Source organism: Serinus canaria, chromosome Z (genome assembly GCF_022539315.1).
Source record: "Serinus canaria isolate serCan28SL12 chromosome Z, serCan2020, whole genome shotgun sequence".
In the NCBI taxonomy this organism is placed as follows: domain Eukaryota; kingdom Metazoa; phylum Chordata; class Aves; order Passeriformes; family Fringillidae; genus Serinus; species Serinus canaria.
This window is the reverse complement of record NC_066343.1, coordinates 48,326,986-48,354,462: the sequence shown is the minus strand read 5'-3', so window position 1 is coordinate 48,354,462 and position 27,477 is coordinate 48,326,986. Positions and strand designations below refer to the sequence as shown.

Genomic DNA, 27,477 nt, shown 5'->3' with positions numbered 1-27,477 from the left:
GTTTAGAAAATAGTTCAATCTTAAGAAAGCTCAATTGAAAAAGTTAAGAAATCCATGCATTTTTGCATAGTGAAGTCCAAGGCTGATTAAGAAAATAAATAATAATGCAGAAACAATCTTGTTTGTATACAACCACATAAGTGCTTTCCCTTTCTTTTGAAAGCAGTGACATGCAGTCAGCAATAAAATAACTCCAAAGCATGTAGCAAGGGGCTGTGATTTTTAACTTTCCTTATTGTAAGGAAGGGGCCCAAACTGGACTCTCCAAAGCAACTTTGTGTGTTTCTCCTCAATGCTCATACATACTATCACAACCAGATAAACAAGAATGAGGTGGAGACACTTGTGGCTTGCAGGTGGGATGCACTCCCTTGGGTTCATACTAACAAGAACACAAACAGCTTAATTTTGGCATCCTAATAATGACTGACTTCTCTCTTTTCCAGAACAATCCTGCTCCAAATGATACTGATTCAGGGTATATGGCTATCAGACATAATAACCAGAAAAACCCAACAGAATTAAGGTGGTAAGAGTAGTGCCTTCAGGCGAGAACAGGCTCCCCCTGGAATTGCTCTCCTTTTTTTCTCCAGGGATTCATGGAAACAAAGACAGTTGTTGTGATATATTAAAGTAAGTCTAACAGCTGAGGCCAGTTGAGCACAAATGACAGTAAGGAGCAGGATGTTTTAGGTGCTTTATTTATTTCTATAACAAATATGATGAACGTGGGCAACGTGCTGTAGACATGTATTTCCCCAAAGTAAACCTTGTCACTGCTAAGCCCCTGTTTTCTTTTGCTGTCCTCTGAAGGAAGTTATACCACTCAATTATACTGTATCTGTCACTATAACACAGATATAACTGTGCATAGCACATGCAAGCATTTTGATAAATGCACTGGCAGTAGAATAGCTAACTCTGCAATAAAGAACAAGCATCTTCAAAAGAAAACCATGCATTTTTCAAAAAACAAAAGCAAGACAAACAGTAAAAAATAAGGACAATAAAGGTGAATAACCCTTGATGATTTTTGGCGCATTCTATATAGCCCATCTAAATCTGTTTCTGGGTTAGACCATCTTGCTTAGTGCCTTTTACTTGATAAATTTGGCACATTTCACTGATACTGTGTAATACTTACCCCATTTCTGTTACATTTTAGTGTGGAATCTTGCAATAGACAAACATTATTGATCTAAGTTCAAACTTCAGGAGAAAAAAGGTCAAATTTAGTTTGGATGGATTATGGCTACCCTATTATCCCCTAAAACTGCTACCTGGACCATGATTTTGCTCCCTTTAACACTGGCTCTTGGTCAAACATCGTAGTCAGGAATCTGTCACAAGAACACAGCTATTGATTCTTAAATCAGATTGGATACAATTAGGGTATTTTCTAATTTTCTAAAATTTATAAGTAAAAACTGTTGTATGGTCTGTTAAAACTGTTCTCTTGTGAAAATGCCTTTCATAGGATTAAAATGTGGGCTAAAAGGCACAGATGGAGATATAGAAATACCCAAAAAGGCTGGTTCAACTGTTTTTCTTTTTTGGAAGAAAGAGTATCAATAGGTGACAGATATCAACACATACAAGTCTTCTTCAAAATTAAAGGAAGGTGGACTTCAGAACATGGAGGAAACATAGCAAATGCTCTGTTATTCAAAGCAAACCAAGAAAGTGGAGTACTTGTGTTCATTTTATTACACTGACCATTAAAACACATCACATTTGAGATCAGTTACAGACTGTATGCATTGTTAACATGGAGGGGACAGAACCAATCACAGAAGTGACTGAATGCAGAAGTTAATGCACTTTCAGAAGTCAAACTATGGAAACTGTGCTATTAATTTCTGCATTGAGAAGCTTTTGTTTCATTATATATTCGCCCATCTTATTGTAGCAATATTCTAAGTTTAGTTAAGTAGTCTTCAAAATCATATTTGAGGCATTATCTCCAGCTGGAATTTAATTTTTAAGTCAACAAATTGTCAGTATAGACTTTGGCTTAATTCATGCTTTTTGAGCATTTGTTTTTCATTCCACAATTAGATTCATGCTAGAATAATTTCCATCCAAAACACAAAATAATCTGTTTCTAAACAAGATTTCCAATACAGAAACAATTTTTCCAAGTGTGACAGCAGAACATTAAAGTATACTAAAACTATATTCTCTGGATATACCATGTTAAAGGCATGCAAAAAATCCCTCAGTTTTTCAGTACTTGTAAGGCCACTTGGATCTACTCATTACAAAAATATAGATTAATAATTTTGCTGCTGTTAGCCTAAGTTAATATTCATCTTAGTAGTGAAACTCTGATTTCAATTATTAAAAAACAAATTATCCTGAGTTTCAGAATGTCAAACAAGCATGAAAAAGATTCAGGAAATAGCTACATAATTTGTTTCCTCTTCTTCAGAAGCTATCTCTGCTCATACTTTAACACAGTTTTCCCTAACAGTAAAACACACAGTTAGCAAGTTATGTGTTTACTTCTGAACCTACTTCTGATAAAAGCTGTTTATTCCAGAACTTGAAGCAGAGATGGTGAGTTCACTGCCTAAAGAACGGCAAATAAAAAGTGTCTTATTTTTCAAAGAAATTGACTGTCTGCTCCTGACTTCAAATTGAGTTATGTATCCTGAAATAGATTTAAAAATTGTATATATTTATTTATATATTTATACAAACTTGTAACTACCAATTACCATATCTTTTTTGGTTATACTGAGTTTGGTCAGTACCGGACTTTTTTACTACAGGTGAACAGTATTTTCAGACTCTGAATAGACAGTGCAAATTCAATATTTCATTATAAACAAGGAAAATATACTACAGAATAATGATTATTTTTAAGAGATACATATATTACGAAACCAATTGCTTTAGAAAGTACTAATTTTTAAAAATCCATTATTTTTTTATAAGAGCTCATAATCTTATCAAAATTTTAATTACTTAATTATGTTAAAATGCAGTATTATAATCATATTTCAGATATGTAGCTTTAATACCATCTTCCTATTTTCTATGAAGCAATTGCTCTGAGATATTCTGATTTTCTACAAATCTTTAAATGTCAGAGGTCCTTTAGGCAATTCCAGCAAGGTGGTCTATGTGTCAAGTATGTTCTCTGCTTCACCTTAAAAAAAAGAAAAAAAGAAAAAAAAAGAAATAAAAAGAAAAAAATAAAAAAAATTTAAAAAAGGAAAAAAGGAAAAAGATAAGGTAAATTTCCTCAGTCTTACAGCTAGAAAGCAAGGGAAAAAAACTTAAGAAACTGATTTAGCCATTCTTGTTTGGACCACATTAGCAAAATAGCAAGTCCTAGCTATGCATTTTATAAATAAGCTGATGTCAATGTACCACCTAAGTTGTCTCTAAGGAATTTTGGACTGGTGGGATAATTAGGAATCTGAGAAGTGGATCAGACATTCACCTGAAGGTGTACATAAGCTTTAACAAGTAAACTTGTACACAGTGTCACATATTGTGACCATATTTGTACCATATTTGGGTACAGTCTTTCTTCGTGCCTCAGGACTAGCCTAAAAGGTGTCAGAATGTGGGCAGCACAGGACTTGAAGAAGCAATGCTCAAAGCCCACTGCTCACAAAAAGCTTTGCTAAGACAGCTACCTAAACATGAAGCATAGCAGGGAAAAGTTGTAGAGCGCAGAATGCTCTGGGTAAGGCTGGAATGAAAACATCTAGGACAGAGAATCCAAAAAACAAAGATATAGACTGAACATCATACAGAGGTTGTGGTGGTCTGATTGTGATATAAGAAGAGATGAAGATTAGGCAAAGAATGCATTTGTTTTGGCTGATGGCATTTGGCACAAGGCCAACCATCTTGTTTATCTATGCCTTAAGTCCCAGCTTTATGATCCTTATAGCCGTGGTTTGAAACTGTATGTGTGATCAGCCTGACTGAATATTGCAGTGCAGTCAGGATTACGGTCATTCTATGAAACAGGTATGAGCACTGACATCTCCCAGCTGTAATTTTTATAGTACTACAGTGCCTGGGACCACCAGTAATATCCAACACTGGTTACCACTCCCACAACATCAGTCAGTTGCATATAGCATCTGATTAAGAAATAGCAAGAGATCCTGGGGATAGGGATGTAGACACACAAATCTCTATGCCTGTCCCTCACATGTACTAGAGGACATTGCCCCACTGACTGCTCAGGACACAGCTATCTGAATCTCAAAAAAGGCAGCCAGAGCTCCAATACTGAGTGGGGAAGTTCTGTGCAATTAGAGGCTGGACAGAAAATCCATCCCCTCCTCTAATAATTTGTGTGGAAAACACCAGCAGTGTGTGCCTGGACTAGGAGGAAAAGCAAAACAGCAAGGCAAAGAACACAGACAGCAGGTTCATTCTGTGTGTCCTCAGAGGTTTAGAAAAGATCGTTTGACAGCTGTTCTGTAACCCTGACATACCCAAAAGATTAGGTCCTTATATATAGCCCTGGAAACTTAGGACCTTCCAACAGCACAAGCAGAACTCAAAACAGGTATTTCCCCCTATGTCTTCAGTTTTGGGTTTTAATTAACCCAAGCTATAGAGCTAGATATTTCAGTGTGGAAGAATACTAAAATAATGAGATAATTTTTGGTGAAGTGGGCTAGAGACAGAAGAAAAAATTAACTGTAAGCAAGATCGGAAGCAAAATGCCTAATGAAACAGAAACAATGAAACCTTTCAGGGGTATAAAATGATGCCAAAGGATGAAAGGCAGCAGATGCAGACATTATGTGAGTTCAGATACAAGGTTCACTATGCAGCACAGAAAAAACTGCAGATTATTTTAGGAGAGCTATGAGCTTGATGTATACTGTAGAAGAAAGAGACCATTTAAATAAAGAACAGTAAAGGGAATGGTGTATACATTCATTATTACACCAGAGAGATTAAGCATGGCATGCACCAACAGAATAGACAGACAAGCAGAGAAATGGTTGCAATGATATGGGAGTGAACATGGGGATCAGTTGAACATTGAGAATAAGCATCGTGGCTGCAGATCAACTGTGTCATAAAACATTCTCTTCGACTACGTAATTTTAATCATAAAATAAAATTGAACTCCTGAACCTGATTTCCAGACCAGATTTATCCAGGCTATTCCATTTCCTTTTAATCTAGTGCTGATATTGGTAATTAGTTTAATTTCCTTCTCTTACTTTCCTTTATCCTATCCTGTAAGTAGGATCTGTAGACCCAAATCTCTCACATCTTTTTATAAGCTAAACAAATTAATCACTTTTTTTCTTCTTGCAAGGCAGCTTGTCATTCCCTAATAGTTTTAGCTCTTCAGTATAATTACAGATTCCCTTTCCAGAAGTGATCTGAAGTACATGTGAATTTCCACAGGAGTAGTTATTTTTCTGCACCTTCCCGTCTGTACTCTGTTTGTACTAAGGTTGTGAAATATGCATCCCTGGATATATTCAAAAACCTTTTAGACATTTTCCTAATGTTGGAAAATTGGCTATGGATGATCCTGTCTGAGCAGCGAGCTTGGACCAGACAACCTTCAAAGATTCCTTCCAACCTCAACCATGCCGTGATACTAGGAAACCTCACTTGATGTTTCTAGACTTTGCTTAACTCAATTTCATCACACACTTGGATTATACTCACTCTGTGATCATCAGCATTCAAGTTTTCCCTTTTTCTATGATTTCCATCTGATGAACTCTGGTGGTAGAAATCCCTATTAATCCCTAGTTTCTTGCTGACATGATCAAATTGAATCCTATTTTGTTGCCTCATTTCTTCAGAACATCAGTTCTTTTTGCACTACAGTTTATTTCTTCTCTGTTTGTCACCCAAAGATTTGATTAGGATAACCTACTCATAATTTAAAATATAAAGCAAATGAAGATCCAGACCGAATCTTAAGAAATATTTTTAACAACCCTGCTGAAGCCTAACCTTCCTTTTCAAGCACAAAATTTGACATAATTTCTTTACTCTCATGCTTACCTGTCTACTAATTTCCATGTCTTTCATGCTACCTTAATCTTTAGGTAATACCACATCAAATGCTTTCATGAGTTTATAATGGACCACATTTCTCTTAGAAAAAAAAATCTGGAAAAGACAGAGGTAGTTTGGTATATTCAATTTTATTTTCTCTTTGGTTTCACTGTTTCTCTTCTGCAAAACATTTTCACAAGCCTTGCATACTGCTGAAGTTCTCCTAATGGATCTGAAGTGGTGAAGATGACTTTTCATATTTGGAAAGCAATAGGATACCACATTGCTTCTCTTCAACCTATACAGGACCACGTGGTATACAGTAAACACATTACATATAAATTCTAAATTCCAAGTGCTAATTCTACTCTGTGTGTACTAATCTCCTTTTCAACACTTTTATTTCTAAGAACTACCCCTTCTTCCCTATGCTTAGCTGACTCTTCACATTAAAATCCAGAGAAGTTTGTTTAATGCTGTTGGGGAAATGGTCACCGATATATAATACTGCATCACCAAAATGTATTTGCACCTGCATGCAGCAGGAACTACAGCAGATTTTGTCTCATTAACGTACCACTATTTTCCATGAAGCATACAGAGTTAGCAAACCTAAGTGTTAGATCTGGAGGCTAAAGACTAAGTGCTGAAGTAGATTTTTATTTTGTTTCAATACGGTTGTGCCAGTAGCAGACAAGACAATTAGTTAGACTTAGTTAACTAAGTCAATTTGTGAAGGTGACAAGCCATGGCCTGATGCTGTTTTCACTTACAGTCTACACTCACTGAGCCAGTCTCCTTCACTAGGAATCAGAGTTAACATAAATGCATCTCCATAAACTTCAACACAATGTATATAATTTAATCACATAGACAAGAGACAACTATGAGGCAAGACTGCACTTTCCAGAACTCACCCTTCTTCAGTCTCAGCAAGACACTGCAGTAAGATAATCACCCGATGACTGTGTTTGGTCATGAAGGTGTAAGGCCATGGTTCATGTCTCTATTCCTTTATATTGTAGTCCCTAACCCTTTCCCCAAAAAGACAGCAGCAGACTGGAATACAGAAGTAAATCTGTCATTTCTCCCAAATATCCAAGTCTTACATCAGCTCTTTTATAACTTTAGCATTCAAATATTTTGAAACAAGAAGAGAAAATTACAGTCTTAACTGAAAAGAAATGAGTACCCTTGACTAGCAAAATATCTGATTTCAACAGAAGGAAAAAAATGAGACATAATATTTCTGTCAAAAAAAGCATCAAATATCTATTACAAGATTTCTCTCAGCCATTTAAAAAAAAACCAACATAACAGGTTATCTGAAGCTTGGTTCTCTGTGAGAACAGGACAGACTTACATACCCTTAATCCTTTGCAACAGTGTCCCATAGCCCATATCATACTGATAGGAAAATACAAAGCGTAAGGGAAGTATTGGCAGTAAAACTGCTGGGTTCTTCCTTTTTATTGTTCTGTGCAAGAAAAAATTATTTAGGATATTCAGCACATCAGCACTATTACTCTAGGCTGACCTTGACTGTCTAGGACTTGTGTATCCTAAAAATCTCTAATGTAATATACTTTTATGTTAGGGAATAAACTTCATACCCAGTTGTTAAAATTACAGCAGTAAGTGTCCAAAAAATGTCCCAAAATATTTTAGAAATTCTTGTGTACAAGCAATCTGCTTGGCTATTTGTCTCTTTCTCATCAGGTTCCGCAGTGCTAGTTGCCTTTTCCAGCAAAGAAGGGAAACAGGTTAAAGAAATCTAAGTCATCTGTTTATTTTAAAGACTGACTCAATCTCTCAGTGGTCTATAAATCCAAAACACTAAGAAGGCAATCTTTCATGGCTTTTGATTAAGAATGGCCTTCTTCAGTAATAGTTTTTACCAAAACCACATTTAAGCCAATTAGCAAATGCTTCTATGCAGAATCTTTCTAATTGTGCTTCTCAAGGTCCAGACAACCAAAACCACAGTGTTAGGTTTTGAGTAGGACCCAAGTCTCAGCAGGACTCTCTTGATTAAGATTCTCTGACCTTCACATTTCCATGCTGATTCATAGAGTACCTGCTTTCCCAAATCATTCTGCTTAATTCTAATTTAGCTAGAATAATTTTAGAGTCAATCTTGACACCTCTTTGCCCTTTGAGGATTTCTTCTTCCTCATGATGCATCATAAAGCTCATAACTCTTCTGCAACACCACAGTTTCAAATATAGAAGCTCACTGTGAAGACAACAGGTATTTTATAGATAATAAGTATATATCAAAAGTATTTCCATAAGGAAATACTTCTATAACTAAAATAAAAAACAGTTAAAAAGTACAATATAGTCAATATATTCACATGTCCAAGAAGAAGTTTCTATGGTACAGAAGAATAAAAAAGCAGACTATTAGATTTATTTTTTTTACATGCCCCATCTAAACCTACCATTACATTTTCATTAAGTAGGGTAAATTCAGTATTTCTCAGAAGTTCCTCTCAACTATACAGATCACAAAAAGAATTTCCTTTTTAGAGTGATGAAAAAATAATAATTGTGCCAAAAATAAGCAGTCTGAAACCAAAGTGGAGAAGTTAGTTAACAGAACAAGAAGTCTTCTTCATAGCAATGTTTATAACTCATCTTCGGGGGAAAAATTGAATACCTGGGTTTGTATGTCTAGGCTAGCTAACCAAGTTGGATGAGAAGCAAGGTACAGGAAACACATTACCAGCTGCCTAAATTAGTGTATTCTAGGGAAGAAAGAACAAAGACTGAATTCAGAAAGTTCTCTTCTAATGAATCTCTAAAAGTAATTAAATATGTTCTTTTCTCCTGCTTTCTAATTCAAGAATAATTTAAAGGATTTGTAATTACTTAAGGTTTCCACCCATTTATTCATCTCCATTGATTTAGCCTGAACAGAACAATTTCTGTTAAATTGTTACTAATTATTTTTTCAGACTATATTGATCTTGCTATCTTATTTACAAGTTCATTCAGTACCTCGATCAGTAGAAATAATTTTGAGATAGCATAATGAAAAAAGGACAGATCTAATTACATATAATTGTACACAGTAGGAAAAACAACATTCACTATAGTCTCACAGTACTATTTAATCTGTTTCTCTTTCCTCAAGACTTACATTGCAATTGTTGTTCTCACAAAAAATATCAACAGGCTTTACCTTTCTGATAGCCATAATTTTCAGATTGCTTTGTTTTGGTTTTCTTTTTTTCAGAAGAAGTAATTATATAATGGCTGACAAACCACTTAATAAAATATCAAAATAATTATATTTTATTTTGTCACCTACAAGACAGTTGGAAATTGTAAAAGAAACAAGTACACTGCCCATTAATTACATCCATTTTGGTCCCAAATATTCTATGCCTGGTAAATTGCTGAGGGCTGACGTGATAAGATAAAATAATGACATGTAATATCCATTTAATTACTTAATTTCATCTTCAGTGTGATTATAGGTGTAGTTTCCACATATGTGAAAAATATTAAGGGATCTTTTGTTTGCCTGTCAGCACAGATAAGGACCTGTGCTTCCAAGATGCACAGTATTACCCTAAATGAGCTTCAATTTGAAGAAGCACATGGTAAGGAACTGGGACAAGGATATGCTGATGAAATATAGGTTTTGCTAAAAGGGAACAATGGAGAAGAAGAAAAACAGACAGTTTAACATGCACAGTGTTTAGAAATAAGTATGGCATAAAAAAAAGGCTGTAAGTTCAAACTTACAAAAGCAAACTAAAGAAACATGATTTCTTTAAAAACAAATACACACAAAAAAACCCTGAAAAAACTCCAACAAAAAACCCCCTCACACTTGTTATACTTTGACAGCTCTTGTGCCGAAAGAAAAAGATAAGTCACAAACATTAAAGTCAAACAAACACCATGCTGCAGGAGACTGTCATATCAAATTCCAGAAGCCCAAGGGTACTTTCATGTATATCTACAAGTAGTTCACATAAATAACCTACAATAATTGAAAACAACTTCTTTTCTATATTATAGATGGCAGCCAGATAACATTATCAAACATTTTTCATATTCTTTTCTAACTGGATCTTTTTTCTTTCACTTGAGTGAAACAACCCTCAACTTTCTCCATCAGAAACAAGTGGTGAAATGAAATGCATAGAAAAATACTTGTAATTCATTTTCTTTGAGAAAACTTCTTCTATGTAGATGTAAAATTTAAACCAGATGAAACACAATACTGTATTTAAACTAATTTATTTTAAAAAAAGAGATATATTGAAGGGAAGTTTTAGAATTACAAATCTTAGAGATGAATATTTTCTTTGTAAAGCAAAATGTGACAGCCAAGAAACAATGGTTTCAGAAGGCAGAAGGCAGAAAATCCACAGAAGGCAGAAAAAGCCGGTTTAGTGATATTTGGCTAAAAGAATAATTTCATTCTTTCTGTTACTGAAGTTTTATGATATTACAATGAATAGTTCATAAGGCCTATTTTGTCCATAAACTTACAATGTAGCACCAAGAAAGCCCTGAGATGAGTTAGGGGATCCTAAATAAGCTACAGTACTGATGCTGAGATTTGTAAACCAATTTTTATTTAGTCACAATTTATACAGAGAAAACTTAGTAACAATACATGAATACATTCTCCAAAACCCCTTTGAACCTATGTGGTTTTATGCCAAAACCAGGATTACATCTCTCAAATGCCAGGAGTTCCCTTGGTTCTGTACTCCTTTATTCCAAAAAAATCTTCATTCATGCTTTCCATTTCCAAGATCAGTTTTGTTACTTGTTATAGTTTCATTTTGCAAAACAAAAGACTACAGTGTTGTAACTGTTAGTATTACAACAGAAATCTTAGTAATTAAGAGATTTAGTCTAAGTGTTCTAAGTGTTCCAGGGCAATTCTACACTGACTCCACTGGATTTCAAACTCTCCTTAAGGAAAAGGAAAAACTGAGAAACAATTATGGCCAAAGTTGTCTTACTAAATAGTGTTTCATCACATGACTTAAACTTACCAGAATTACTGTAGAAAAAACAGTTTGGAGTACACCTGAGCTATTTTCAGGGAGCTCTGTAGCCACTGTGTAGCACAAAAGGGAAGACCTCTCTGGCATATTCTGACAGAGCAGACAAAAGGCTTCTCTGGCATATTCTGACAGAGCAGACAAAAGGCAGGACACCTGCCTATCGTGTGCAATCAAATACTGCTTAACATGTCCAGACCTGATATGTGATCAGTTAAACAGGTTTAAAAGCTTGACTGTAAAAGAGTATATACCTTTAAATAAGTTTTGGATGCTCTAAGTGTCAAAATGAACTACCATGGGCATTCAGACACTCCTCTAAACTAGTCTTTTAAAAATCAAAACAATTCATTTGCAATATCCTTATGCTTATTCATTTAACATGCCAATCTTAAATTAATACCTGGAGCTTGAGTAGTTTTGAATGATCAAGATATCATGACGTGCCAGTCTTAAACTGGCGAACAACTAGATTGTGGTAGACCTTAAGGCAAAAAACCAGTGCATTAAGTGACTGTCTTAAGATCTTAAGGTCTTGAAAACATGTTTTCAACATATGATTTGAAAACAGATGATTTGAAAACATATGTATATAGGAAAAGAATCAGAAGTCTACCACAAAAAATGACTCAAAATTAGATTAAAGAAAACCAAACCATGTTTGACTGCAGTTTAAATCAATATCCCATTTTCAGCTGTTAATTTCTTAGTAACTGCGTCTTATTTTCCTCCGCATGTGTTCTATTGAAAATGTCAGTCACACTGGGATAGTGAAAGACTTTTGATCCATCAACATGCAGATTTTATGAAAAACACCAAGTCCTACTGTCTTAGGACTTACTTTACAATAATTTTTAAGATTACTGCTTTCTCATTATGGCAGAACAGAAGTAAGATTTAAGAACAGTAGGTATTCATCTTTACTGCAAAACATTTTATAGGTAACAAGATAAAAAAATTTATGTCAATCAGACTTAGCAGAAATGGGCTCTATTTTATTTAGAAAAGTCTTACTGATGGGAGAAGCTGATTATTAAGAAAACAAGCCACAGGTGCACATCACACATATCAGGTGAACAACCATTCGCCATCCAAGTGCCATTGTCTTAGGGAACAAATTCCACTTCATTTTAAGTGCACAAATGGCCCATCTACATAGCCATTAGAACTTCAATAGGAATGATTTACGTGACTATACTTGCACTAAAAACTACAGATAAAGAATCTGAAGGGTAGCTTTAGAAGAGGAGGAAGAGAAGATACTGTAATATTCCTAGCCAGGTTGCTGTGCATAGCACAGGAGAGCTGAAGCTGTAATGTGGATGCACGGGTGCACATCACAGCATGCTTTTCAATTACTTGTATCCTGTAACAATCAGACCATGATTTTATAGACACGGTTAACATAATAATAAAAAAGTGTCAATAGCAACTTCCATATTGGCAAAAATATTGATTGCATAGTTTTAAAAATTAAGTATAGTATTTCAAAATAAATGGGTACGAGTAGCAAGTGACATTTTAAATTTTAAAACACTCTCAAGAGGGCCCAATTAGAAATAACTTTCCCATTTTTTCTTTAAATACAGCTAGTAGTTTCTCAACACTGTGTGAGCAACTGTAAGGGCTGATTGGGATTTTGAAGCCTGTCACACAGAAACTGTTAGAGTAAAAGGAAATCAATGTTACAAAATGAATCATGACAGATGAAGAGAAGTGAGGCACAGAGGGAAAAGGTCAGTTACTGGGAAAATGATAATGCTAATAAACTAGTCAGTGGTAACCATCCTTATCATTTCTACTGATTATTCTTCAGACTGCCCCGATGATGTCAAACCACACAAAAGAGCCTTTATACCATTGTTTATTTGATTAAAATCCAGTGGGAGAAAATTCTCATCTGAAATAATTTAATTGACTTTGACAACTTGAAAAAAAATCCCTCTCTGGATTACAGTGAAGTCACATCTTCACTAGACTAGAATTTTCTCATACTTTAGATTCTTAGCTTGTTTTCTCTCTTCCATGTTTAGGTGGAATGGATGCTGCTTTGGTTTTGTACCCCCAAATGGAATGGAAGGTGGTGTACAAATACTCAATAGTAATGAAAAGCAGAGCCAGTGTGAAATGCTCTCTTCTTCACTGCCCACATGTATTAAATATTATTTCAGTGGTGTATTTTGTGTGAGTCTAAGTGTCTATGCGGAGAAAGAGACAGTAATCACCCCTCAATGAAGACTCAGTTTGCAACCCAATACGCTTAATGGCTCTCCTGGGAGATATGCTCTTTTACCCAACCTATCTAAAATACTGGGCTGCACAAACCCTTAGCTTGAGAGCAGTCATGGCAGTAAACCTATAGAGAACATATTTCATGTCGCTATCATTAAGACATAATTATACTCATGTCCTGGTAAACAGATATTTGGACAGGAAAGGAATTAACTACCTTATAAGAAATAATCAGATAAACACCATCTCTACTTATGTCCTTAAACCCAGTATATAAATCTAAGAAAACTGAAACTTGAAGAAACTTTTGGGATACCCTGACACTTATGTAAAAGAGTACTCCAGTTTTATCACAGGTTAATACATTTGTTATAGGCCATGACTACTCTGCCTATAATAGGTTATTTTCACTTAGAGTTTTTCAGTGTTCAGACACTCTGAAAACATTATTTTAAAAAGTACTAACTTCTAACTTCTGAGGACTCAGAGCTGTAATAAAAAATAAGGCTTAAGTTATTTAAAAAATGACAATTACACTGCAAATCTCTTTCAAAATATGTATGAAAGTTAGTGTGCAAATAGTACAGCTACATGTGGCATTTCATCAGTAGATGAAAGATTAAAAGCTCACGTGACTTATCCTTGGTGTCCTTCTTTCTAATCAATACGTAAAACAAGAAGCTGCTGCAAATGGTTCTTTGGCAAAAATGAATGAAAAATAGAATAGTGTTACCTATCTCTGCACCTCCACTGTAAGCCACCAGAGTGCAATCCAGAGATGACAACTTAAAATAATTACGCAATGTCTTATCATACGCTTGTCATACGCTTGGTTGTATGACTAGTATGCTCACAGACATCTCAGGAAAGGGGCCTCTAGATCAAACAGTTAAAATAAATCAGACCCAAAGGTCTTATCCTGCTGCTTCAAAGCTTGTTTGCAGATATTTTTCACATCAAGTACACACAGCAATTAAAATTATTAGCACTGCAAGAAACTGCACTTTAAAAAGAAAACTTAATTTTTAAAGCTTTCCCACGCAAAGAGAGATTACAAATTATTTACAAGTAAAGAGTTATCAGAAAAAGAAAAGGGTCTCACAGTATTAGTATTAGCCACATGCCAGAATGTAAACAGCACTGGAAAAAAAAATCACACAGAATCTCAAAATATTGTGAGTTGGAAGGGACCCACCAGGGTCGAGTCCCAACCCTTAACTGAATGGTCATGGATTGAACCCATGACCTTAGTGTTATTAGCACCAAATCCTTTATATTCCTTTTATTGTCAATAAGGTACTGAAATTGCACTCTTTATAAAGAAGAAATAATATCAAATGCCCTTAAATCCATGTGAGATTTTGTGCTGCACAAAGGACAGACTCAATCTAATGGGCAAAGCATGAAGGTAAAATTTCTTGGCAGTAACCCAGCATTCTTATTTTTCTTCTGTGTGGCTTTTAGGCAACAAACATGCAGCAGAGTGCAGAAGGGCATCCACCACCTGCCTTTAATAATCTCATCAACAAAAGTAAGTGAAGTTTTAAGATACTCTTACCAGCGTTCAGAATTCTCAGAAGTTTTATACAAGCTTTATAGAGACAAATCAAAGTCATTGAATAGCCAGTTATGTAAAAAGCAGGTATCAATGTTGAAGGAATAGTAAAATAGATCAAGGTATATAAAATGAAGAGTTAATGTTACAAAATCAAGTAATTTCAATATCTGACTAACAACTAAATAAGAGCTTCCACATGCCCCCCCCCCCCAACTTAACATTCAGGAAATAGCACTTCATAGAAAGCAAGTAAAAGACTAAATTTTACTTCAGTGGACTTAACAAAAGACTAAAATGCTAGGTTTGCTCTGCTAAGAGGAAAGGAACTGTGGTAAATTTGTTGTGTCACAGAGAGCAGATTCAGAAAGCATTTTTTCTTTGAAGCCAGTTAACTTCCTCCAACAAATTGAGACTAAACATATAAAGGTAAGCTGAAGGTGCACTTCCAAGCAAGACAAAATTTGCAAGCTGTGTTCATAATGATATGTTATAGTCAGAGATATTGCCCCCCAAAAATGATGGTATAATTGATTCAAATGAATCAATTTAATTAATATTTGTCTCACTACTAGTGCAGCAACCAGTCTGTTTTGCATCTTTTGCTGGTAGTAGTTACATATTAGAAATAGCTAAAATCTGCTCTTTGTTAACCACTTCGTTTATTTCTTTACAGTGATCAGGCAAAGCATACAATCTGTCAGCTAATACCAACCAAACTGGCTTTTTCCCTGCAAGACAGATGGTTCTAATCTTCCTCAGTACAAGTATCATCTATCTTGTTCTGTTCCATTTGATGAGCAGAAACTAATAAGGATATAGAATTGTTACCAGAGAGCATTTATTTCCCAGAATTAAGCCCAGATCACCTAAGGGGAAAAACCATTTATGTAAGGCTTCAAGACAAATGCATTAGTGATGTCGTAAGCGCTACTAGTATCTTGTCAATAGAAAACAAATCTAGCTATTTTCTACCCCAAAGGGAAACAGATGGTAGTAATCAGGAAAGGCAAAACTTGCTTACATTTTACTTCACAAGAAAGAACGGGAACAATTGGTTTCATTTTACTAGAATTAAAAAAAGTCCTTTTGACTAAATTTCACTGAAAACTTTGGGGAGGAAAAGGTTAGGGATTTACAAAGTCCTGAAGAAAATGACTCAGTGTCTGAGACATTGAGAAATTAAATTTTTCAGGTGTCATCATAGAGGTGGTTGATCTTTTACTAACAAAGATAAGGTGACAAATTGGTAGATGGAAAAATGTCATCACAAAAAGTTTTATTTGGCTCAGGAAGAACTGCAGAAACCTGTGTCAGTACTTTCCTTTTTTTATCAATGAAAGAGAAGAAGCATGAAAAAAAAAATTCTTGTTCAGAAACTCATTGGCATTTTAACATTAGCCATTTTTCCTGCCAAGAGTCAAAACATAGCACACATATGCACTTTAAGCACCGTTTCATTTTAAGGACAACTGATAAATAATTAATAGCATGTTGACTGAGTAATGAGCTAATTGAATTTATTAAGGGAAAAAAAAAAACCAAAAAAACAACAGAACCCTAAAATTGTATTTGTAAATATAATCCTCTTTAAATGAAAGAGATGTCATCTCTCCCCTGCCCTTACTCATACTTTTTATACTCTCTTTTTCATTTCTACTTATAGCTCATTACTCAAAAAGAGTCCCAGAATAAAGGACCAGGACATGCACAAGATACAAGTCCCTACCAAGAACAAACAATAGGCTTATGAGGTCCAGGGCCAGGAGTTGGATATGATGATCCTGATGGCTCCCTTTCACTCAGCATATTCTATGATTCTATGAATTCCTTGTACCTGTTTAAAATGTAGTACCAAGACTGAGCCTACTAGGTATCAAAAAGACTTTATTGTTTTTGTTTTTCCAAAGTTTTGGTTTTTCCTCATCCAATTTCCATTAACATTTTGCATTTGTCTTTAAGAATGTGGTCCAGTGTCTAGTTTCTAATAAAACCATCTACCTTATATTATCTGAACATTCTTAATATATTTTTAATTCTAAGGAATTTAAAGCGAACTGAGGAGAGGAGGTCAGAGGAGACCCATGAGCTGTCTGATAAATAAATCAGGTTTTCCTCATCTCTCACTCACAAAATTCTCAGTATCTGTAGTAAAGGAAGTCCAGCAAAGTGCTATGTGTAGAATCCATGATTCAGTTCAAATATCACAAAACCAATAACTTGAAGAAGGTGTACATTTGTGCAGAAACATTATCTTCTTAAATATGCAGATACAAATACTGTTTGTACTTTATCTCTGCTAAATGTGTAATCTCATTTCTCACTTGAAGATATGTTTAAAATGCTTCATTTGTCACTTTTACAATACATCCTGTCACATATTACCATAGCAACTTCACTAGTAGTTTCTTCAGAAGTAAGAACTTCAAAAAGCACTATGGGGTTACCTAGATTATCAAACAGAATCCAATAAGAAACAAATTTAAAACTCCTGCTGGAAGGTTCAATGTTATGTCTTACTAGGCAAACACAAATGTTTTGACTCCTTTGTATATTTCAGAAAGACATTGAGAAGAAAAGCAAACACCAGTAATAAACAGCTGTATACGTGAAGTCATCAACATCTTGATTTGAGATACACATGAGTGTCTGGATATAGACTGAAATGTAGTCCTGTTCCATCTCTTATAATAGATCTAGATTTTTAAATTGCTTTTATATCTTTATTTCAGAAAAAAAAATTGATATAATTTAGTCAAAAGATATGGGGTACTTCTATACCTTCATTTCAGATTTAAGGACAAATTGTTAAACATGAAGAGAAAACTGCCTTGTTACTTTCATTTATTGCCATTCAAAGGCCATTCACTCTTAAGGCAATACAATCCTGGCAGGAAGGTAAAGCAATCATGCTATGGTCTGCCCCTAACCAAGAGCTGACAGTGTAGAGGAAAGAAAACATATAATATTAAGTTGCATTTATCTATACTTTCAGTGAGTTTTTGATATATTTCTCCAAAACCAGATACTTTTGTCACACACCTTTTGTAACATTAAATCACATTCCAATGATATTAATATCTACACATTAGTATATATGATGAAATAATATCCCAAAGTATTTTCTTACAAAACTGAGACCTTTAGTGCCATTTGTAGATATAGCAAACATTCACCAGCAGATTCACTTCAAGCCAATTTGTGAATGCATGTGACATAGCTTATGCATACATTGTGCAATGCATATATGTTTCTCCAGGCAAGAGCTGAAGAACCAATGAAAGCACATAACACTTGAATACCATTTTCAGAAGTAGAAATCTTACAATTTATAATTTGAATGAACTAAATAAGATGTTTTTTCTGCAAGAAATAAATACGTTTGGCATTTCCGTGTTGTGTCAAAAGAAAATTGCACTTACAGAAGAAAATGCTGTATAATTTGTATCTGAAAAAGCAGACTACACCTTACCAAACTAGAGGATGAGTTTCCCTAGCAATGTTTTATACTATCTGCCCACTTACTCCACAATTTTATCTAACTGAGGAAGAAATGCCTTTAGTTTTTATTTCCTTTATTAATTTCTATCACCGCCAAAACTTCAAAAGAAGCTGTTAAAACAAAGGGGCGGGGGGGGGGGGGGGGAACAAGACTATGAAAGAGAAGTGAAAAAAAATAAAAAAAAGAAAGGAGTATAAAAGTATCCACTGAGATACAGAACTATAGAGGATTTTCCATACTGCCATCTGGTCCTAATTAAAATGGGATAACTTTTATCATGACTCAAAATAAACCTAGATGATGTTAGGGACCCCAAAAGAAAGAAAAGATTTTAAAAAAACAAGGAAAGATTGCCATGGAATTTTCAGGGGAAAAAAGAAAAAAGAAAAAGAAAAAAAAAAAGTATTACACTGTATTGTCAAAACACAGAAAAATAAGTCCTTACTTTTCTAGATTTACTTGATCTTGACTTTTTTTTTTAACCAAGAAGTACAGAATCTTTTCCATGCCCACACAGGAGGATACAGGAAGCAAGTCTATAAACTGTCAGAGACTAGCTACTATGAGAGCAGATCTATGACTGTTTCCTGGCTATCCAATATTACCTGGGGAAAAGAATGCACTTTAGAGTCTGACATAATAAAATAGGGAGAGAGGAGGGATGGCAGCAGACTGGGATTGAGACTATCCAGAGATTCATGCTGTAGACAGGTTATAATAAAACATTTTTATTATTGGCAAATACAAGATCTGTCAGAAGTATATTATTTTTCTAGCATGTTTATTTTCTTACAAATTTAGTGACTCCCATCAAAGATTATTTTGGGGGACTGTATTTGACTCCTGAAAGCAAAGATGCTTTCCCACTGAGAAGACTCTCTTTTTGTCTGGTAAGAAATCCTCCTGCTAGGAAGGAAAAAAAGCTCCAAAAGTCGACCAAAAAACCTCTCCAAATCACTCCGAATGCAATCCCCCAAAACCAATAAAACAATGACATGCCTTAAGCACTAACTAGTTTCTTTTGTTTCCAGCACTTTCAGTGATTCTTGGCTCCTCCTGTATAACTTATTCTTAAAAGATATACTTAAGAATTTCAGTCCTCCAGTCTGACCCTGAAAGACTGGCAGAGCCAACCTGCTGTAATCTTAAAGCAATACTTTTTTAATGTGTTTTGCTTAAATAACGGTTGTGACCTTTTACTGAAATTTCTGATTTCAACTGACTTAGGTATGTGTTAATGCTGGATACATAACTCTACATACAGTGTAGGAGAAATGTATTTGCTAATACAGTAATATATATAACAAAACTTCCAAAATATACAGGAGATTTAACCATTCTTTTTCAGGTAAATTATTCCCACAAAAAAGATTTTTGCTTTGTTTTTGCACTCTGACAGGCAGGGCACATGGAGGCTTTAATTCTCAATTCCTTTCTCTAGCCCTTGTGATGTTATTTCTGTATCATTATCAGTTAACATACTTCTAAAGTCTGTCTGACAGCTGTCAGTTAAAAGTTAGACCAAGTCACATCTTGTTTCAACAGACTGCTGCTGTGCATGTGGTGCCCAGTACAAGTGCAGATAACAAGCATTAACTGCTCATAATTCTCAGTCTGGGAAGAGAGGTAAGAAAGTCCTCCCTCCAGGATCCAAAAAATACAGTGAACCACAGCCTGCATCTGTGGGTGTTAGAGAATCATAAAATAACTTGGGTTCAACCTCAGCAGTCTTACTCAGAACAGCTATGTGATTAGACCAGGAGACCAGGTTGCTGAGGGCTTTTATCCTGCCAGGTCTTGAAAACCTCCAAAGATGGAAGCATCACTGAGCTCTGATCCACTGCTGGATTCGCCTTGCAGGGGAAAAGGCTCCTACTTACACTCAGTCTGCACTGCTCTCCAAATCCTGTTTCAATATATACCCATTACCTCTTGCACTTTCTGGCTATACTTTCTTGATTACTCACAGTTGGTGGGGGGCTGCCCTCAGATCCTGCTCCCCAGAAGGCATCTCATTCCAGGCTGAGTAAGCACAGTCACTTGGCCTCCTTGCAAGAAGTGCTCTTGCCCTTGGCCATCTTGGTGGTCTGCTGCAAAAGCTGCTCTTTTTCACCTACGTTATTCTTGCACTGGGGAAGAAGGGAGGCAAAAAGTGGATGCAGTATTTAAATTGATTTAACAAAGCACTGAACAGAAGACAACAGAAAATTTTGTCAACTTACTGCTTAAAAGCCCTCATTTGTCCTTTTGACTCTCTCTTCTGTCAGGGTACACTGCTGACTTATGCTCTAGTTGCTGTCTTCCAGTGTCCCCTCATCTCTACAGAATTGCTCCCATTTTTCAGCTCTCAGTCTGTGTTGTGGCCAAGGACACTTAGCTGACACTTCAATCATGTCAGGTTTCCTGAACTACTTTATCCTTCAAAGCTCCTATGGCACTTTGCCTACCTGTTTCCCAAGCAAGATGAAATCCTCTCTCCCAATGTCCAGGGTCTGCAACTCAGCTACAATCAAGTCTAACTGTAATATTACAGTTCTCCCTCATTTGTAAATTACACATTCAGTTGTGCGTGATGGCCCATCTAGTACATTCACACCTGTATCAAGCAGTTATTCCTCACATTTTGCAGAAATGTACTCAATTGCTTGTCTTCCTATTTATGGCAGATTTTCAGCTGATTTTAGGGAGTGTCTCATGAGAATCAGTTAGTAACCCAGAGACTTTCTTCAGTTGTTTAAAAGAACAACTTGTTTCTTCATGTATTTTGTCACTCTGATTGGTGACCTGCAGCATGCTCTCTCCACTGTGTCATGTTTCATAGACTCTCCTTTGACCTTAACTCACAAGCTACACATTCTCATCATGGGCATCACTATTACTTGTCTTTCTTTCCTGTCTTTCCTGAAGAGCTAGTACCTCTCTGTTAGAGATTTCAAGTTGCATCAGCTGTCGTACCATATCTCACTTATTCCCATGATGTTGCAGTACTGTGACCAGAGACAGCTCTTGTTCTTCATGCTTGTTTCTCAGGCTGCCTACATCTGTGCTTGAGCAGGTACAGACTTCCTTTCTCCAGAACCATCAACACTGCAGAAAATCCCAGGACACTGTCTCATAAAAGCTTCTGCCAGGACTAGATACATTCTAGGCTTTTTTATTTAATATCTGCTGCAACAGCAGAATGCTCCTATTGTGTTGCTGTAGTAGAAACACCTTTTTTTAGGATGGCAGAATGTGATTAATTTTTTGATTTGGAGAAAACACAGAGGTTTTTTATTTCCCGGGGTTTGATGCTTTTTTTTCAAAACCAGAGTAAAGTGCTCTGCAATAGCTTAGAGAATTCTTTGTGCTCCATTTTATACCCTATTTACTTCACTTCTCTAAGCAGGCCCTTATACAACACAATTGTCTCTTCCATTCTCTGACTCTGAATCACTGCTTGTCTTCTCACTGCTTTTTTGTAAAGTTTTCCCAGAAATGCATCTAGGTGAAAACTTCAATGGCTTGACAACATCAAGACACACACTTAAACCCTAGGTCTGATTGTTATACATAAAGATATTAAAGCAAATCAGTCTTTTCATCCATGCCTTTCCATCTATCATCTCGTAATAGAGAAAACTACTTTGTGACAAAATCACAAAGTAGTCTTCAATTCAACTCATTATTAATGATGAAACTAATATAAGAAAGAGTAAAAAAGATCATCAATAAAGGATTTAGTGTATCAACAATTATTTGTGGAGTTCCAATGAAACAAAATATGCTAATTAAGTAATAGAACACTTATAAACTGAGATATACCTGAAAACAGTCATGAAGGATTTTAAATGCTACTAGGACCCTAATTTTTTTAGTTGTATGAACTAGAAACCACTGCTTACTATGCAGTATTATTCCTATACACATCAAGATATCTTCATCTTCTTTAATACCACTGGAAAAATAACCAAAAACCCTGTTATTAAAACAAAATCTCAGCTTTCTCCTCTGTAGGGTTACCTTTCAAATAGTGCAGACATGCTATATACAGGAAAACTGGGATATTATTCAGTTTCCCCTGAGCAGTGTTTCCCAAGGAAAGAAAGGAAAAGCAACTTTTTAGAGCCAAAAGCATTGTTACCTCTATAAAAATAACAGCAGAACATAAACTAAACTCTAACTGGGGGAGTGGAGTGGGGTGTCACAGAAGGCAATGGCAAAGTACTGACTCGGTGGAGTTCTGTTCAAAACTAAAGAAAGCATTTTTGATTCCTATATGTATTAGGAAATCTGGCTAAAATTTGGAGGGAGAACTTAGGCTTTTCTATGTGTGGCCCCTAAATCAAAAGCCTTTTGAATTGTGCTTAGAATGTCTTTTACACATCACTGCAAAAATACTACTCTGAGATGCAAAGTTATTGCATAAAGCTCTGCTTTATACAATCCTAGAATCAAATTCATTAGCAGTAAATTTAAGTTTTTATTTGTACTGTGCCGTGGTCTTCTACCATGATTTTGCTTTTCATCATTCTAAATACATTCTACACTACACAGAATATACAAGATTGTTTTCATATTTTTAATATTATTTGAAGACAATATACGTGTATTATGCACTAATCAATCTTAAGTCTCTCATCAGAATAAAGTCTTTAGAAAGTATCTTCAATATATCTTCACAGTATGTGAAGTCAGACAATTTCTTATTTAAAAAGCAACCTGCCAGAGTTCTTGATACCTGGTCCTAGACAGTAAGGTCACTGTCTAGAAATATTGATAAGAAATATTTAAAGTGTTCTGATCCATATTGAGAAAAGCATAATCAGCCACAAATATTTCTGCATTCTTACTTGCCACTTTCAGACATACCTTTTTTTCCAGATGGCCTTGCACATCTTAAAATGGTTTTCTTAAAAAACAGTTATTGCAATAGCTTTCTTAAGGTATACATTTGGGTTGTTAAAAAAAGACAAGGGATAAAAGCCTCACTAGAACAGAAAGGACAAAACATAGCACTTTGACTAAATAAATATATGCAATTCTCACATTTAATTGTGTTAAGAGGACACAGAACTCATTTAAAAAAAAAAATCTACTATAACTGCTCTGTGGCCTGGAGCAGAGACCTGCTCTAGCCTATTCAGCCTCACTAAGAGCACTCTGCAAGGCCATATACTAGTCCTGAGCTGTAGATCTGAGATGTTAAAGTGTTTGAAAATAATTTTGCAAGCTACACTTTAAGGAGCAGGCTTGTGATAAAAACAAAGCCTCAACAAACTTCTACCACAAACAGTCTCCACTTGACACAGACTGGTATTTCATTCTGGAGCCACACAAAGACAATACAAACAAAGGGCAAGTCCTTCAACATCAAGGCAAACAGCTGAGGTTTTAGTAGTCTTCCAAAAAGCATTAAGATACAATTTACAAGGCCACAATCCCTCCTTTTCAGAGTTATCCCAAGAAAGGTATAAAGAAAAAAACTCATGCACAACATCCTTTAATATTGTCTTATGCTAAAGTAGTCAAGCTGGTTTGGCTGTCCAGCACATATCAGAATGGCTCTAAAACTGACTGAGCTTTAGCATGCACCTCAGTTTGTGATTTGAAGGAGTTTTTATCAACTTTTCTCATGTTATTGTCTTCTTATTTTTGCAACTGTCTCTTTCAAACCTACAATCTTCCACATGAAACAAGTCAATCACTAAACAGCTTTGTATTTTCTCTCTGTTCAGAGGAGAGCATACACCTATTTGGGAATTTTTTCCTTAAAAAAACCAAAACCTGTTCTGTCACAGAACTCAATAGCACAAAAATCTCTGACTCTCTTACCAATACCTACTGTGTTTCATTCCAGGTCTACCCAAAGAGTAACTAGCTCATTTCTGTGCAATGTCACACCATCACTGCTAGTAGGGAAAGCACTCTAGGTAAAACAATTTGGATGACTTCTTGATTCCACATCAATTAGCTTCGAGTAACAATTTTACCCTATTCCTTTAACATCATAATCATGAGACACTTTAAGAACATTCAGAAGCTATGTAAAGCTCCAAGAAGTTTGAATCCCACATGTTGTTTTGGGCTCGATTTACACTTAAAACAAATCACTATTTTTGAATATCTTATAGTAAGTACATCATATTGCTTCAAGTGTAAGCTTCTATTTTATTAATACATATGATGGTTTTCAGGGAAAGATGGGTGAACTGATAGCAGCTAAGTCCCAGTATTTCACAGTAAGAATATATAAATGCTATAAGTTAAGCTGTTTCATTCTGGTCCTAGCATGATCTAACTTCTCCAAGCATTTCTAGTTACAATTTTGTCTAAAGCAAATAAATCAGGTTATATAATTTTCTACAAACAGCTTGAAAGTCTAGCAGTAAACTCCATGTCACAGATTTTAGTCACATAAAAAAGAAAAATGGCAGTCTTCCCTCTTCCCTAAATGAAAAATGGCAGTCTTCCCTCTTCCCCCACTGAATCTTTTACACCTGATTCAACTGTACACTTCATGTGTTTTGAAAAGATGGAGGTTTTCTAAAATGGCAGGTGTGTCTGCAAACACAGTAGGAATCAGATATGATCAAGTGTTTGTAGTGCTGGAAAGAAATATACTATTCTCACCATAACTATTGTCAAAAAGAAGAAATACAATGCAGGTCAACTATTGTCAGAAAGAAGAAACACAATGAAGGGGAAGTTCCTGAAGAAGAACTTGCAAAAATTTTATATGTAATTTTGAAAAGGGATTTTTGTAACTGACTTCAAAGTTTGTTTTTTATAAATGCCTGAGCATTTGAGCTAGAACTAGCCAAAGAAAAGACTGGCATTCAAAGTCTGCAGCTGCCTCTACAAATGTTAGCTTGAATTCAGGCTCTTTCCTCAATTTTATTTACCCAACAGAGAAGCAGCTTGTGAAGCAACCTTCCACTGTAATTTCACTATCAATTTGTCAAACCGAAAACCTTCCTGTGTTTTGGATTTCCACAAACCTTGAGGGTGCGAGGAGCACCTCTCTGCAAGAGGAAAAATAAAATTGTACACAAAACTTGTGGTTACATCTAAGAAACATGTAACACAGCACAAACAGAAAATTATGTCTACAAGTCATGCAAAAGGTTGCTCTTTGAACACTTAAGAGTTATCCACTGTTTTATTATATAATCTTTCCTTATGCTATCTTTCTTCTTGTTAGACACATTTCCAAGGTTACCTTCAGAGTTTACTTGTGATCCTACAAAACCTACTACTGCACACTGCTTTATAAACTAGAATATGCCATCTACTGGCAATTTAGTAAACTGGAGGTTCATCCACCACTACTTTAAGCATTCTAAAAATTTTACCTGTGCTCAATTTAAATGCAACACTAAAGGAACAAACTCCAGCTAAATCCTTCAGATTGTATTCCAGCACTTGGCATACAAATATTACAAGTAAGTTACAGGATATTTAACAATAAATCAGAAAGCTAGTGCTATAATGTAGGTCTGTTCAGCACAACTTTCTGAACCCTAATCAAACTGGTTTTCCTTTTTCTCTGCTGTTATTCTCTTATTTTATGAGGGGGAATAAAACATCCCCATGCTCTAGTCTGATATTTCTAGAAAACTTCAGGTGCAGTTACCTGACTGAATTTAAAGAAGGAACTGTTTAAAAGATTTTTTTAATAGTGGGAGAGTTGAAATTTTTTTAACTCATATGTTTTAAGAGTATAAGATCCAAGTTTTAGCAACTCCATAATAACAGATTAACATATACATGTTTCTTAACACTGCAGTGTTACAGTGCAGTTACACAGCTCAACTTCAGCATAAATGTACTTTTCAAAGCAGGTTTCCAAAACTGTTTTTAGAGTCTGGCTACTTTAATGATAGTTTCCACTTCTACAATTTGTTAAGCAAACTGTTAAGGAAGTCCTTTGACACAGAGAACGGGTGCCTTACACACCTGAACCTGCTGCACAGAAGACACGAGACGGGGGATACCCGCGAGCCGGGAGAACCGGGTGAGGATGAGGAGAGTCGCCCCCGGCAGGAGCCTGTCCTGGGGTCCCGCCCCTCTTCGTCCCCTCCCCATCGCCCCCTCCTCGGCTGTAGAAACTATCTCAAGAAATTTGAAGAAACCCATCCCATATGAACAGACACACAGGCCCTGGTAGGGGGTGATGCATCTAGGCATGTAAATCAACAAGGATAATAATTAAAAATGCCTTTGTGGCTTAATGCTTCTTATCTTGCTCTGCCTTTCATCATGTGTCAGAATGTTTTCATGACATCATCATCCGTAATTACAGGCTGGCTTTGAAATCCAAAGAAACTAAATTTTCATACTTTAAATACTGAGTCAGAAATTATGCTCTGTCAGTTGGCCTTTAAAACAGTGATACAAATAAGTGCTAGAATTACAAAATCACAGAATATTCTGAGGTGGAAGAGATGCACAAGGACCATCAAGTCCGACTCTTAAGTGAATGGCCCATATCAAATCTACAGCCCTGATAATATTAACAGCATGCTCTAATATCCAGAATTCTTTTGGCACTAAAGAGTATCTAATTCAGTTTTCCAACTTGGGTCTCTGAGGATACAACAGCACTTTGAACACCACCTCAGAGTGCAATTTGACATCTTGTCTTACCCCAAGAATTACTATTTTTCCAGAAACAGTCTACTCCTTCAATCCGCTGGTATCTTGACTTGAAAATGCTGGTTTTGGCAATGCTTATTTTCTAAATTCAGGCATTTTCCAAATAGTTTTGTTTAAAAAAAATACTGAGAAGACAGCTGTCTTCCCAGTTTTCCTCCCCCCCCTCCCCTTTTTTTTTTTTTGTTACTGGTAGAACAAGAATGAGGAAAAAATAAGGAAAAAAATTTCTCTTGTGGAAACTTGCTTAGCGTTTTTACTTGAAGTAAAAAACTTGAAGTAAAGAACTTTCAAGAACTTGAACTATTGTAGTGATATTTTGAAAATGCCTGTGACTTTTTGAAGTATTCAACAAGTATTTAATTTTTCCCTTGGATCTCTGATGCAGCAGAGAACCAGGGGAGAAATTTATTGATATACTCCAGCTCCACACAAGATGGCACTACCGCACTGGCAGCCACTGACAGGTATTTAATGAGACTTCGTCAGAGAGAATTGAGACTGATGGG

At 35.6% G+C, this 27,477-nt stretch overlaps 1 protein-coding gene across 1 annotated transcript; it reads right to left on the bottom strand.

Moving 5' to 3' along the window:
- Window positions 1-3,074: 3,074 nt before the first annotated feature.
- PLGRKT (plasminogen receptor with a C-terminal lysine) lies at window positions 3,075-26,401 on the bottom strand. Its single transcript, XM_050987363.1, is given in 7 exon segments — window positions 3,075-3,154; window positions 7,377-7,486; window positions 7,623-7,648; window positions 7,651-7,747; window positions 20,375-20,463; window positions 25,315-25,338; window positions 26,273-26,401. Coding segments are annotated over 7 exon segments (555 nt in total).
- Between the last annotated feature and the right edge of the window lie 1,076 nt (window positions 26,402-27,477).